General features: G+C 36.4%; 1 protein-coding gene across 8 annotated transcripts in view; it reads right to left on the reverse strand.

Annotated features, from left to right (window-relative positions):
- The window catches only part of FOXP2 (forkhead box P2), a 298,530-nt gene that overhangs the window by 87,438 nt on the left and 194,136 nt on the right, over positions 1–16,956 (reverse strand). For 7 of the 8 annotated variants that reach the window (XM_053716711.1, XM_053716710.1, XM_053716708.1 and 4 more), the window contains exons 6-7: positions 9,963–10,119; positions 8,794–9,007 (exon numbers count right to left, since the gene is read on the reverse strand). In XM_053716711.1, coding sequence (XP_053572686.1) covers positions 8,794–9,007; positions 9,963–10,119 — 371 coding nt within the window. The remainder of the gene's footprint in view (positions 1–8,793; positions 9,008–9,962; positions 10,120–16,956) is intronic. The other variant, XM_053716709.1, reaches the window with a different exon arrangement.

Here is a 16,956-nt window from a genome sequence, read left to right on the forward strand (position 1 = left end):
ATAACTATAAAACACTGCATCATAATTTTGACCTATGACCCATGTGTAATATTTAGCATACAACTTGAGAAATAAAACAAAATGTTACATTGTCTCTTAAGAATAAATAACATATACAAAACATCACTGAAAATACATTAGTCTCACATTTTTTTATTATGATAACAAACATGTAAAATTTTAGTTAAAGACTGTACAAAAAAACATACATTTTATTGCAGTCCATAACAAGATGGGAAATCCTAATACAAAAAGGTATAATACATTAGCCCAATATGTTAGTCTCTTTGTCTATAAGTGGATATAACTATATGCCTACCCACAGGTGGGATGACATCTAACATTGTTCTATGCTAGTGCTAGAAAGAAGAGCTATAATTAACAGCTCACTAAAAAGTTGTCTTGTTAGTCTAACCTGACATTGGTGAAATGTAACTTCTGTTTATTTCTTTTAAACAGAAACCAGAGTGACAGTGGATTAATTTAAGTATTATATATCCCACTCTTCCCCTGTTCTTTAAAAATATATACATATCTATTGCTTGTATGTGCTTGTTTGCACACACAAACATATGCACGCACACACGCGTGCGCACACAAACACGTGAACGCATGCGCCCACGCGCCCACGCGCCCACACACCCACACACCCATGCACACAAAAGCGCACACACACAGAAATGACTTTTTTATGAACAAGGGTAAGCACAATTAAAAGCTGTTTACATTTTTATTGAATGTAGACATTTTACGGTATTAATGCTAGTAATGCAGAAGTGCCTGTAGGCTGATAGTGACAATCCAGAATGTTAAACTGGTAGACAAGAATAAGCCCACATAATTCTGCAATAGAAAGGTTGATTCGGCACTAAAATATCCATTAAAAAAGTAACTTACTTAAAGAGACATGAAACCCAAAAAATTTTTTTCATGATTCAGACAGAGAATACAATTTCAAACAACTTTCTAATTTACTTTTATTGAATGTGCTTCTTTCTCTTGTTATCCTTTGCTGAAATGTTTATCTAGGCAAGTTCATGTGCAGCAAATAACCTATGTTCTAGCTGTTGATTGGTGGCTGCATATATATACTGATTGTCATTGGCTCACTCATGTGTTCAGTTAGAAAGCAGTAGTGCATTGCTACTCCTTCAACAAATGATACCAAGAGAATAAAACAGATTAGATAATAGAAGTAAATTAGAAAGTTGTTTAAAATTGTATTCTCTATCTGAATCTTGAAAGCATTTTTTGGGGTTTCATGTCTCTTTAATAAAAAAGTTCTTAAAGTAACAAAACTAATGATGCTGTTTCGGGAGTTACTTTTCATTCATGTCAGTACCGTTAGGACAAAGGAAATTTTAGGGAGGAAGATTGGATAAATGGCTTATCTATCTTGCACATAAACACAGAATGCAAATGATAATAACTGAACCTTATTAACTATACCACTTATTAAATTAAATTCTGAATTCTTGTTGGTAGGTTTCTCACTTCAATGTTTAGTACACGGACACTACCAAATTCAGACCTCTATTTGAATAGGGCCACCCAAACTATTGCCCTTTATGGCTTTTTGGGTGGATCTGTACTACTGTCCAGAAAACAGCAGCTTCAAGTTTATTAGGTAATAATGCTTATGTATTTGTGTCAAATGTTGTAAATGTGAGTAATATTTACTGCTCAATTAACCTCTTCTTTCCTGGGAATTTCAGAAAAATATTTTTTAGCTCCATTTAAACAGAAATAGAGCCTTTTTTAAAAAAAATATTTACCTATCAAAACTATATATATATATTTTAGTAGACAACCCAAGGTATTGATCTAGGCCCATTTTGGCATATTTCATTAGTTTCACTGCCAAATGTGATCATATTAAAAAAAAAATTGTTAACTTTTTCACAAGTGTTGGGTTTCTCACTGAAATTATTTAAACATGTGTGCAGTTATAAGACAAAGGTTGTAAAAGCTTCTCTGTGAACCCCTTTGTTTAGTAATAGCAGATATGCATGGTATTGTCATTGCTTTTTGGTAATTAGAAGGCTGTTAATTGCAGCTGTGCACCACACTTCTAATATTCCATGCAGTGAAGGGATTAATCAGGTAGTTTATAAGATTCATTTTAGCTGTAGTGTAGAGATGACCCTCCCATCCCCTGATCCCTCCTAAACAGCTCTCTTCCCTCCCTCACCCTCCACAGGTCACGGCCATCTTAGGTACTGGCAGACAGTCTGTTGGTATGTGGTTTTGGGGCATATATATATATATATATATATATATATATATATATATATATATATATATATATATATATCATCCCAAGCAAACACAGCGATTTGGCTTTATATGGTAAAAGGAAGAATGATCAGTTCTTCCCTAACATATGAAAGCTGATGCCTTCTTCCCCTGGCAGCAATCTTTTCTGTCAAAGCTGACAGTGAGGAATGCAGCATGAGCCAGACTGCTGGACATAGATAATAAGTATGTAAGTATGCTGGACAATGTACTGTGTGGCGTGGTACCTACAATTATTTGGCTTAAGGGGTTACATTTATTATTAGTATCTTATTTCACAGGTAATTTTAAAAACATGATTGTAACTTAACTTTATTTTGAAGAATTATCATTATCAAACAAATGTATGACAAGTAATACGACACTCGGCCAATCATGCTATTAAAGGGATAGTAAACACCAAAAATGTTATTGTTTAAAAAGATAGATAATCCCTTTATTTACCATTTCCCAGTTCTGCAAAACCAACACGGTTATAGAAATATACTTTTTATCTCTGTATTACCTTGTATCTAAGCTCCCGCAGAATGCCTCCTTATCTCAGATCTTTTGACAGACTTGCATTTCATGCAATTAGTGCTGACTTTAAAATAACTTCACGTGCGTGAGCACAGTGCTATCTATATGAAACACATGAACTAATGCCCTCTAGCTGTGAAAAACTGCCAAATGCATTCAATTGAGAGAAGGCCTTCAAGGGCTTAGAAATTAGATATGAGCAACCTAGGTTTAGCTTTCAACTAAGAATAACAAGATAACAAAGCAAATTTGATGATAAAAATAAATTAGAAAGTTGTTTAAAATTACATACCCTATCTGAATCATGAAAGTTTAATTTGGACTTTACTAACCCTTTAATGGCCTATCCTTTATATGGAAAAGTTTGAGAACTTCTGTTTGTAAGAGACAACTTGTGACAGTGATGACTTTCTGTGCTGATTAATAAGGAATTAGAGTTAATGTGGACTTTTTCTTTAAAAGGATATAAAAATTGTATTTTCATGATTCAGGTAGAGCAGTGTTTTTCAACCAGTGTGCCGTGGCACACTAGTGTACCATGAGAGATCCTCAGGTGTGCCGCGGCAGACTGACAACAGTGCGGGGGTGTCCCTCTTTCAAATTTTGAAATATTGGGAGGTATGTGACAGGCTCATCAGGCATCATTTACAACCATGACATTGACATTCATTCACAGACAATCATTATGATGGTTTGTGAATGAATGTCAATATGCCATGTATAGTTTATAGGAGGCATGACAGCACAGTACAGTGTGTGTCTCTGTGTGTGTATATATATATCCTGTATTAGGCTACAATGTGTGATTTTGTAAAATTTTGGGATGGTGGTGTGCCACAGGATTTTTTAATGCTAAAAAGTGTGCCATGGCAAAAAAAAGGTTGCAAATCACTGAGGTAGAGTATACAATTTTACACAACATTCCAATTTATTTCTATTACCAATTTTGCCTCATTTTCTTGGTATCCTTTATTAAAGGAAAAAAATGCACTAGTGGGAGGTAGCTGAACACATCAGCAAACCAATGAGAAGAGGCATATATGTGCAGCCACCAATCCTCAGCTAGCTACCAACTCCTGATCCTACTTAGGTATGCTTTTCAACGAATAATACTAACAGAACTGAGTAAATTAGATAATAGAAGTAAATTGGAAAGTTGTTTCAAATTGTATTTTCTATCTGAATAATGCATTTTTTGTGTGATTCATATCCCTTTAAATAGATAGGATGGTCAGTTTTATTTTATATATTAAAAAATAATAATAATAAAAATTAAAAAAAAAAGATTAGCAAAGTTGTCCAGTAAACAAAACAAGTATGAGTGAAATTTATATAGGAAAGTTAAAGTAAAATAGAAGCAACATCAACAGCAAAAAGAACAATCTTATAATGGGTGTGTGTACTTTATAAATATGTCAGCAGATGTGTAATACCCCATCATAAAATCCTTATATGTCTATTTATTTAAGACTGTATGCTGTATTAATAGTAAGATCAGTCATAGCCCATAAGTAAAATCCTTAGATATCCATACATATATTGCTATTTAGAGATTGTTTACTTAAAGGGACACTAAACCCAAACATTTTCTTTCATGATTCAGGTAGAGAATGCAATTTTAAATAACATTCCAATCTACTTCTATCATCTAATTTGCTTCATTCTTTAGATATCCTTTTTTTAAGAAATAGCAATGCACATGGGTGAGCCAATCACATGAGGCATCTCTGTGCATCTACCAATCTGCAGCTACTGAGCATATCTAGATATGCATTTTAGCAAAGAATATCATGAAGCAAAATAGATAATAGAAGTAAATTAGAAAGTTGTTTAAAACTGCATGCTTTTTTTTAAATCATGAAAAAAAAATTGGGGTTTTATGTCTCTTTAAATTACTAATTTCATCCAACACAATTGTTGTGTTCTATGTTCTTTGAAAATTACATTAAACACTAAATACATTTCACAGACTTCCCTGTAATCATTTTGCAAACAAATGAGAGTTGCTGCACATCTGCAAACACATCAGTGCTGGAATGTGGTGAAAACTAGATTTCAACACCCATGACTAGAGGAGGACGGGAATAACCGCATCAATATGATTACAAAATGTGTTTAATGTCCCTTTAAATTAAGAACATTTAAGAAATTAACAAAATAGTTCATAAAACAATCAATGAGATATGGTAAAAGAGATCATTTGTTTTTGAGCTGTTGCTATGAACCTCATATTATAAACCTACGTGACTTTCTTTAATGTTATGTTTTTTCAACTAAGCGAAAGCAAGGTAATCGTGCTTTACAAATGAGGAGAACTAACCATGAGACCTTTTCAAGCATATAGACATTGTTGTTTATTCAATAATAAATGTTTCAACCGTATGATATATATTTTTTTTTAATATAACCTCAATAGTCAACCTCATTGTATAGTACAAATTACCTTTATTCCTCTCATTACCACTCAGGTGCAAAGTCAATTTGTGCATATATTAAAACGTAACTAATGCTTGCAAGGACAACATAACGGTGACATGCACACACAAAAGCGATCTCCTTAGGTTTAACACACCATGCAATTTCTTCAGAACAAATCTTACCACATGGAGTTTATATTGTAAGGTCCATCAGTGAGCAAGCTTTTATGATGTCAAGTTACCATGATAAAGTCAATTAGGCTAAAATATTACTTAGGTCTTCTGCTTCATAAAACCTCTATAGCATTTTAAAGTCTGTTTAGTTACTAGAGCTATAACTTAGTAGTAACTTTTAAATGGCTTTCAATTGACATTTAACAAAGTTTTATTTGGCAGCTGAACAGACGTATGTAAACATGACAAGACTAGTAGACAGAAATCAATATAGAATCACAATTATATATTAGGTTGCATTACATTATCTGCAATAAAACTTTTTGACCCCAACCCCACAGTCTTTGACATTACTAACCACATGATTTCACCTTAACTACCTTTTTAATTGGGAGTTGAATTTATTACCATTTAGACAACAGCATAAAACTTAGACACTATATTTATTTAGTTTGTCATAATTTCTTGCAAATTAACTCTGAAAACTTTTTCTTTTTTATTTATATAAGAATTCTTCAGACTACAGAAACCTAACACTGGTATATTGTACACAGTGACTATTTGATTCTTAAAGTAGTACATTTATATCTGTCCATGAACATAGGAGATACAACTTTTTATAAGGGTATGTTCATAGGCTGCCAAACCTTGTATTAAAAATTAATGGTTTAAATTTTTTTTAATAACATTTATTTTGTATGCAAATATTTAGGGTTTATGCACCTTTAACGGTTCAAAATGATTGAAATAAACCAAATGCACATGGTTATTCAATTAGGTCTGAACCCTATTAAAAGGATGCATTCTGAATATTATTGCAGTTCTATATGTATGTTCCTTTCTTCAACACTAAAAAAAGATTCTGCCTTTCAAGCTGACAACTAATGCCCCAAAACAAAATTTTAATACACCACTGAAGACTGGTTAAATGAACAGACATTTCAATGACATATGCTAAATTCCGATTATATATATATATATATATATATATATATATATATATATATATATATATATATACAGTATTCCAAATGGATCCCACACTCACTATTAAAACACAGCTTCCGGGGTGCACTTAAAATAATGTAATATAGAAATGAAGCAAGAAAGGCACTCTCCGTGTTAACCACCAAATTTTACTTTAGGTGAACGTTTTCGGTGGTCTGAGGACAGTGGTAACACCGAAAACGTTCACCTAAAGTAAAGTTTGGTGGTTAACACGGAGTGCCTTTCTTGCTTCATTTATATATATATATATATATATATATATATATATATATATATATATATATATATATATATACTGTGTATATATATATATATATATATATATATATATATATATATATATATATATATATATATATATATATATATATATACATTCAGTATATATATATATATATATATATGTATGTAATGTCCAGTGAGGTTTTGCACTAACGATGTCCCAATCTTGACCAGGGTGCACTGTAAGCTCTGAGGACGGGGTGAAACCCTGAAATGTCACAAAAACATATGGATTAAAGAAAAATGTTTGCATTTAAATATGAAGAGTGCCTGCTTAATATGGACTTTATATATGTATGTATGTATATATATGTTTTACTTATATAGGGCTAGATTACAAGTGCAGTGCAATTTAGCTCTCCCGCTTAAGTGCAAACTACACTAGACAGAGGCATTTTGTGCAACAGGTTGAGCTCATATTACAATTTGAAAATAAAAAGTTAGTGTAACAGTGAAAACTCCGCTTTGCCCAAAAAGTTTAACTTTGAATATTGTAACCTCATTAAAGTATTTTGACAATAGACTTCAATGGAGTGCACAAACTGCAATAAAAACCTTACACCCATACTCGCACTAAACACGAAATGAGATATGAATATTTCATATTCCAATGTTCTATTTACTCTTAAAAAATATCTCTATATATCTCTTTTTTGGTAAAATATATCTATATATAAACAAAGGATAAATTGAGGACACTCACAGGTCCTTAAAATTCCTTTAAAGGGACATTAAACCCTAAAATGTTCTTTCATGATTCAGATAGAGAATACAATTTTAAAAAACTTTCTAATTTACTTCTATTATCTAATTTGCTTAATTCTCTTGATAGTCTTTCATGAAAAGCATATCTAGATAGGCTCAGTAGCTGCTGATTGGTAGCTGCACATAGATGCCTCGTGTGATTGGCTGACCCATGTGCATTGCTATTTCTTTAACAACAAATATCTAAAGAAAGAAGCAAATTAGATAATAGAAGTAAATTGGAATGTTATTTAAAATTGTATTCTCTATCTGAATCATGAAAGAAATTTTTGGGGTTTAATGTTCCTTTAATTCATTCTTCATTATTATATATACAGTATATATATATATATATATATATATATATATATATATATATATATATATATATATATATATATATATATATATATATATACACACGGATATATATAGGAAAATCTATTTAAAAATTCTTAGAACAAATTCCCCTATGTTAAAAACATAAGAATGGGAAATATTTACAGTAAATACATAGTTAAAACCATTATTAAATCTTAAAATTGAATACAAATTATTTTATATATTTTCAAGTATTTGACTGCAAAGGGCTCTAATGAATATATATACATGTATATATGTGTATACTTATGTATTTATATGTGTATATATGTCTGCAAATACAAATTTAACACAAATAAATACATACATACATCTGTACACACATGTATACATTATATACACACACACATATATATATATATATATATATATATATATATATATATATATATATATATATATGAAACACTATTTATGTTGCACGCAAAAAGTTGAAAAAACCCAATATCCCTTGCATGCTACAATTAGCAGGCCACTTTTAATCTAGCCCATAGAGGTATAGATAAACATATATACATTTTATTAAGTTGTTTGTGGTTTTTTAAACTAAAAAAAGTCTTGATTATTTTATGGAAATATAAAAAATGACATGCGAGAGGCAAAGAACCATCTCTGGAAATAGTAATCCCTATAACAGCATACAAACACACTAAATTTATATAATCTGGTATGATTTACACCAAATATTTTTTTCTATTACACTGAATACTTTTTATGAACACCCTGATCTTTACTGAAAAGAAATTATATTTCAAACAGATTGGTTGAATTACGTAAGTAATTATTTTATGGTACGTGTCAGCTTATTGAAATCAAAACAATGGTAAGTTTATCTGCGGTTATGTAACTTCTCCTAGGAACATCAAAGTAAACATTCTGTTGGAGGTTACATATTGCTAATTATATCAAATTGGTTTCTCAAGTAAATGATTACTTTTATAAAAGATAGCAGGCAAACGTTAATTAGCTTTACCTGTCTCGCCTTGAATTGAGGACCGAAGACTGTCCATTCACTAAGGAATGATGAGTTATTGGTGGTGATGCTTTGGAAGTGGTGGAGGAGGTAGTAGAGGAGGAGTTGTTAGTAGTGAGGTCTAGCCCTCCATGTTTAATGCCATTGTCTTCCATATTGTGAACTCCAGTCACCTCCTTCCATAACTGCTGAATCTCAGCAGGGCTTAAACCAGCTGGAGAAAGCAAACAAAGACTCAAGAATACATTTCCATAACAGTTTAAATACTTTTGCTGGATTTATGCCAATAAAAACTTTGATGAGTTCAAGTATAATTAAAATATATGAAATTATTTCACAAGTATGAAACACAATCTGTCTATTTAGCTATTTGCAGCTGTTGCCCTCAATGTTCAAACAATGTTTCATACTTTTACATTTTAACAGTATTTGTCTGAATGCAGACACTTACTTTTTTACTTGTTTACAGTCAAGGTTTATGAGTATGCGAGATACACTTGGCATCCATCTTGGAAAAATAAACTCACTAGCACTTTGCTTATTTAAAATAGTTACCCCTGGTGTAATGAGAATGTTCATGTTTTAAATATTTTAAATGAAATGTTGCCTATGTTTTTTTTTTTTAATCAGGCAGAGCTCAATATAGTCAATCACAGGTCCTATCAGACTAGATTTTATATTTAATAGGAGTGTGCTCCTGGGTGCTTGTTATCTCAGGAAGGAGGGAGACTAAAGAAGTATTGTGCATGGGTAAAGTGTTTTATTCTCAAACTCTCTATCTGGGCAGCAAACAACCACACACTGAAGATAATATCTTGAGTAATACAACTTCTAAATGTCTAGGGAACAAATCTGTTGCAGTGTGTGCATGCTAGAGTCAATAGTACATACAGAATATTTATTTTAAAATATGCAAAAATTCAACATGCATATTTTATGACAACCAATAATGCAGTACCCAAAGTGTACAAGAAATGATGCAATGTAGCACAACATTATCCTGTATGTGTCACTGCTTCTATGATTAGCGGAACCTGACAGATCTGACTAGAGCCTTACAGTCCTGATACTTTCTTTAAAAATAAAGGGCAGGAGATGGATACAGACATGTAAAACACATGGTGCTGAGCAGGATAAAGTCACAGGAAAGCAATGGAAAATGTTCTTACCCTGTGGTAGCGACTGGACAGGAAGAGCAGACTGGCTGGGCGGGATGGAAATAAGTCCCTGCCGTTGAAGGTTGAGCAGATGCTGCTGCTGCTGTAGTTGTTGCATCTGTAGTAGCTGCTGCTGGAAGACAAGCTGTTGGGCCGCTAACTGTTGCTGCTAACAGATAAGATACAATAAATGTGAAATAGAATACACTTCCTTATCCAATCACTTTGGTGTATGCAGCATCATTAGTGTTTTTAGCTTTCTATCAAAAAGTTACATTTGTTACAAATCTACTACAATTACAATTCTGTTTTATGACAACTAAAGTGAAATCTTAAAGGGACACTGAACCCAATTTTTTTTAGATAGAGCATGACATTTTAAGCAACTTTCTAATTTACTCCTATTATCAAATTTTTTTCTTTCTCTTGGTATCTGTATTTGAAATACAAGAATGTAAGTTTAGATGCCGGACCATTTTTGGTGAACAACCTGGGTTGTTCTTGCTGATTGGTGGATAGATTCATCCACCAATAAAAAAAAGTGCTGCCCAGAGTCCTGAACCAAACAAGAAGCTTAGATGCCTTCTTTTTCAAATAAATATAGCAAGTGAACAAAGAAAAATTGACAATAGGAGTAAATTAGAAAGTTGCTTAAAATTGCATGCTTTATCTGAATCACAAAATAAAAAATTTGGGTTCGGTGTCCCTTTAATGAAAAGATGAAATGCTCTTCAAAAACTAAAGTTGCCAAAGAAGTAACTAGCGGACAGCATTTCAGCTTACAATATACTTCAATTTGTTTGTAAAGATTTAGAAGATTTACTATTGACACATTGCCAGGCACAATACTGATTTCAGAATAAAAAATATCAATTTTACGTGTTTCAATAAAAATAAATTCTGGTGTACTCATTTATCTGTAAAAGGGATACTATACTGTAGAATTATTTTCAATGACTTGCTATACCAGCTGCAGAGTAATACATATATGGGATTTCTCCTTCTCTTGTGTAAAATTATTAATTGAACTTAAGCCCATTTAAATGAGCTGAGCTTACAGGAAGGGCAGACACCCTGCTCTTATCTCTCTATATACATAAAGGCCTCCTTGTCTTATTTTTCTCTTGTACACAAAAGGCCAATAGTTAGGGAGAGCAACCGAAAATGAACATCACACTCTAACTGGGCCACTGCTGCCTTTTGTTTACATTTTTTTAGTATAGAGAATATTGCAGTATTCATTTGTAATTACAGGTGGTGAGTTTCAAATGCATCTAATTTAAATGACAGAAAATTGACAGTACAATGTCCCTTTAAGCTGTCAGGAAGACTTTATCCTGCATTTTATCCCTATCAATGTCAGTTTATGCTGCTATAGCGACCTGTAAACTAGCAAAATTTTGATGTTCCTGTTTTGCTGTCAGGTATATTTTAAATATCAATTTAAATTTAATTTTAACACATTTTCTCACTTTTCAGCCTACAAAAACGTGTGTGTTCAGGCCATTAGAAAGCTATTTGTGCCAGGAGCAGCCACAGGCCTAGTTTCCATTGCTGTTGTAAACTGTGTAAACTGGTGATAACATAAAGACTTTGACTTTATAAGAGACTTTAATGAAGGTACTTCTTGCTACCACAAGTTTATACAGTTTACAAAGCAGTTTACAAAAGCAGTAAAACTAGGCCACAGTCACAGAGAACTGGAGAGCATCTCTTAAAGGATGATGGATACAAGACTTATTAGTTTCTTTGGAGCTGAGCTTGCATCCATCACTCTTAGGCTCAGCCATTTTTATTTAACCTTAGATTAACCTAGATTAATGCAAGTCAAAATCCTGAGACTTGTGTCCTTGTGCCATTCTTGAAAATCCCCACAAACATTACTGCATTTTGCCAATTTATAGTCTATTTTCACAGCAAATTCCCTAAAATTAGCTACTCTATTGGTAACACCTTATACCTGATAATATAATATATACTGTAATTTAAAATTACCATTCAATCCATGCATCATTTACATAAATGTGAATAGGTCAAGCCAGATGGGTTGACTTCGAAGTTAGACCATAGTTCCATTCCCCCAATGCCCGTATCAACACAGTACCCCAAACAAATTGTCCTGATCAGAGCATCACTCACCCGGCCCGACCTCTGCCTCTCTCATAGAACATACCCACCACTGGGGAGAAGTGCAGACTTTCTCTTCTCCCTGGAGTCCTTTCTGTCACTGGAGAGAAGACAGGGTGACTGGGCTCACTCCAACATGCTGTTGCAGATCGGGGCCAACTGCCCAGCATTCCTGGGGAATACAGGTGGAAACTGTAGTCCCCTCCACTTGTACTGGATAGAAATACCCCATTGCTTGTGGAGAGAGGCAGACATCTCTCGGTCCCAATGCCAGTTCCTTGGCTGGGATAGCTACATGCTCCTCCAGTCCCCCTGCCTGCATGAGGTTGACATTCCTGTTTTGTGGGATGCCAGTTAGGATTGGGCAGAGTGGGCAGAGGCCAACAAAACTCTGCCCTGTTGCCTGCTCTTCTGCTGGGTAATGCTCATCTGACACTTCAGAGGAAAAGTCAAGTAGATCCACAATCTCTGGGTCCTGCTGGGGAGATAACGGGGTGACTAGGGTCCCCATGCCAGGGGGTTGGGGATCTGGGCTGGCTTCCCCGCAACCCTGCACTCCAGGTGTGGAGATCACTGTCTCATACATAACTCCCGGGCCAATATCCGTGGATATTAAGTCCACTAGATCCGCTGCCACTGAAGTAAGTAAAGGACCACTTTCAAACAGTTCTAGGTAATCCACCTCGAATAACCATTCCTGATAGATAAGCCATGTCAGGTCAGGCTCCAAGACAAGTGCTTCTGATGGCTATAACAGCACCTGCCTTTTCCTTTGAATGTCCCAGAATCCATATTCCTCAGGACTGCCAAAGTCAACTTTCTCCTCAATAGCTTCCCATAATAAGCCGGGGCTGCCAAAGTCATCACCTTCCAGGGAAAAATGAGTTTCTGCCCTCGACTGCCACCTATCTGCAAACCAATATAATGCTCTATACCGATCCTCAAGCTCAACCTCTCTTTGCACCAGACTCTTTAGTTCGGCTATCCCTTCACCTGGGGGTTGTCCTCTCAGTAAGCAGAGCCACAAGTTTACCTGGTTCCTGAAGCACTGTTCTGGGGAGGGCAGGACTTTGCCTCTGCAGCCATACCAATTCTCCAGTGCATCTTCCCACATCTCTAGTCGAATCAGGGCTCTCCATTCCAGGCACATCGCCTCTGGAACTGGCCCTCCTAGCACAGCAATGGCAACTTTGACTTGCCGCTCGAAGTCCCATATCAGAAATTCCCATTTAGAGGTATCTGATCCCAGCATCTCAGCCGTCAGAATATTCTGATACCTGGTGATCTGTTGTTTTTTTTTTAGTTTTTCAAAGAGCTTTATTAAAGTTGCAACTAAAATACATACAGGTAAGTTAACAACAAGGGGGCCCAATCTGCCCCCGTTACAGCATAATCATACAGATGTTAGAGGTTACAGAATGCTATAAACAATGGTACCCAGGACTCGACAAATACTAAATAATAATTACACTACCAACCATTTATCATAAAAGAGACTCTAGGTCTCGAAAAACTCGGGTAAGAAAGTGTAGGGATGGGATAGAGGGGGAGAGACGAAGGGTTGTCATGTGATAGGGGAATCTATAGAACTACCCTGTATTGGGTACCTTAGATCTAGGTCGTATCTATCATTCTCATATGTCCAGTTAATCTGGGGACAGTACATTAGGTTTCCAAATTGTGTTATAAGTGCCTTTCCAGTCAGCCCAAGTTAATTCAAACAAGTCAGAGTTACCCAGTTTGTAGAAAATATCTTTCTCTGTGGTGTGAAGATAAGCCATATAAGAGCAAACCAATCACAAGCTATTGGGTGTTTTATTGACATAAAGAGATATATGCTTATGTATGCGTGGTGCTTAGGAAGAGTGTGCACGCCAATATGTAGGAGGGCAACTGATGGCGAGCTGCGCAGAGATATACCTAGTTTGGGGAGAACCCGGAAGCACCGGTTCAATAGAGGGCGAAGTTTGGGGCATTCCCACCATATGTGCATAGAGTCACCCCTCTGGCCACAACCTCTCCAGCAGTGAGGGGACATACTAGGGAATATTTTAGCCAGTCTAGTGGGGACATAATACCAGTGGGCCAACAGTTTGTAATAAGTCTCAAATAGGGTTGTGCAATGTAAAGCTTTCTGGGTGCATTCAAGGGTGTGCCCCCATGTGTCTACTGTGAGTGACCTTCCAAGCAGGGACTCCCATCTCAGGAGGTGAGCCGCTGTCTCCGATTGTAGGTTAAGGCCCAGGAGGGTGTAGTGGCAGGAAAGGGGTCCACTAAGTCTGTTACCTTGATTCCATGAGGACTCTCAGGGGGTAAGAGGGCGGGCCAGTGCAGGTTTGAAGCCCCAACTGGTCAGAAAGCTTTTAATTCTATGATATTCGAACTTCATGTATTGTGGTAGAACCAGTTCAGTATCAATCTGAGAAAAGGGTCTAAATCCAACCCTCGGTGATGGGAGCCAAAGGTCCGAGACCACATTGACTCCCAGCTGAGCCCATTTCAATGAATGGGTATCCTGCAGACCCACCAGTAAACCAGGGAGAGAGGTGATAGTAGAGGGGTGCGGGGCAATGTGTCCATGGTGGCGAATTTTGTCCCAGAGATTTAATCATTCCCAAATAATAGGGTTCGACAAAGTCAGTTCCCTACGACAATGCAGAGACGTCCAGATCAAGTCATGTAAGTTTAAGTTGTAAGGCAAAGAAGCCTGTTCAATGGAGCCCCATTTGCAGGAGGACTGTTTAACTCCCCACTGTGAGATCTGGGTGAGCATTGCCCACTCGTAATATCTCACTATTGAGGGAGAACCCAACCCACCATACATCCGAGGTAGTTGTAGCACCCTCTGTGCCACTCTTGGTGGTTTACCCTGCCAAATGGTGATCTGTTTCACCACCTCAGCGTTCGTTACCCATATGGCTGCTTCGGATGGGGTGGCTCAGTAGATTGACAAACTTCTCCGCACTCCGCTGTGGAATGTTCCATCTGCATCATCCATAATAGCCTGGCTGCGATCCTTCACTGGCTACCGTTGATGCATATTTGAAGTGCTGTTTAGGGACTGATAGCTAGGCAGCACATCCCTCAATCCTAGCTTTTCCTGTGCAGAAACAGGTTTGTCAAGGTGGGTCAGCACTTGCTGCATTCGCCATAGGAGCTCCGCTTCCATAGCTGTGGGTGACGGTGTTGCTTCTCCTCTGTCAGCAGGACAAGGAATCAATCCCAGTGCTTGCCACCAAATGTGACAGACCACCTGGTACCCCGAATGAGTACCTCCATCAGAACACTTCCCTTGTACTGGGCATCCCTTTATCCAGAACAATCCTTGCTGAGACCGGGGTCAAGCCAGCGGCTGTATCTCTCCCAGCTGGGCTGGTCTCAGTGGTCTCCCAGGCAGATAGCATCTCCTCTGCCCTGCAGCTCTCTCCTGGCAGGTTTCGTCTGCTCTGCCTGTCTGATTCTAGGCAGGAATAGATCCCTCTGCATCGCTGCTTCTAGGCAGGAATAGATCCCTCTGTCTCCGGATAGTGGGACCAGAACTATCGTTGCTGAGACCGGGGTCAAACCCGCGACTGTATCTCCTCCAGCTGGGTTGGTCTCAGTGGGCTCCCAGGCAGGTAGCGACCCCTCTGTCTGTCTGCTTGTAGGCAGGAACAGATCCCTCTGCCTCACTGCACCTTTCAGGCAGGTAATTGATTCCTTTCCCTGCACTGTCATTAAAAAGACAATTGGGACTCACAAGGCCAGCTCTTTGCTTACAGGCTCACAGACTCTGTAGTAGGTCTCTCTTGCAGGGAAAGGTGCAGCCAGAATGCAGTGCTAGAATCTCTGCTACTGGTATACCTGAAAGACTCAGACAGGACCAACTGTTCCAGAAGGAACTACTACCAATGCTTTATTGCACCCAGGACTAGTTTCTTCAAACACACCAGTAAGCTTATGGTGACACACAGTCCATAAAAAGTAAACATAGGAAAACTTAGAAAACAATATAATAAAGGAATATAACTTTGCCAACAGAATGGACAATGCAGGTAGTTCTAAACAGTATTTTTGCCCATGCAAATATATGCAAATTAGTAATTCCTCCTGTATCCATTTTGGTGGTGAACTTGCAACCAATAGAGGGCGCTGTGTTATGATGTTTTAGGGATAGTTTAACCAATAGATGGCACTGTGTCACACATGCTCCCACATTGGGCACTCACATCCTGTACCCATCCTGTATCTATGGATACAGGGTGACATGGACATAAGACAGAGTTATGAAAGGACATGGGATGTCCAGCATATAAAATTCCACATTTCAATGAAGTCTCTAAGTCTCTGGGTATCCATATGTTTTTGTGACATTTCAGGGTTTCACCCCCGTCCTCAGAGCTTACAGTGCACCCTGGTCAAGATTGGGACATCGTTAGTGCAAAACCTCACTGGACATTATCGTTAGTGCAAAACCTCACTGGACATTAAATACATATATATATATATATATATATATATATATATATATATATATATATATAAACACACACATAATAATACAATAAGTATGTCATATAATAGAACACAAAATAATCCTTCCACTTCCGCACATAGTGGCATATTTGTCAAATCTAGGCCAATATGTAATCACAAAATTAAACAGCAGGTCAGCAAGGGTTTGTTGGTTGTTCAAATTTGAGGCCATACTATTCACTTACCGTCCATATTTTTGCAGTTTCTTTTTGGACTTTCATATTATAAAATTTATTCATTTGCAAAATCAAGTTTTGACTATTTTGAGAAGCATATCTTGGTTGTTTTCAACATTAATGTATTTGTGCATGCTTAGTTCACATTGGCTAAACACAATTATTTCCCAAATTATTACAACAAGTTT

Source organism: Bombina bombina, chromosome 6 (genome assembly GCF_027579735.1).
Source record: "Bombina bombina isolate aBomBom1 chromosome 6, aBomBom1.pri, whole genome shotgun sequence".
Lineage (NCBI taxonomy): Eukaryota > Metazoa > Chordata > Amphibia > Anura > Bombinatoridae > Bombina > Bombina bombina.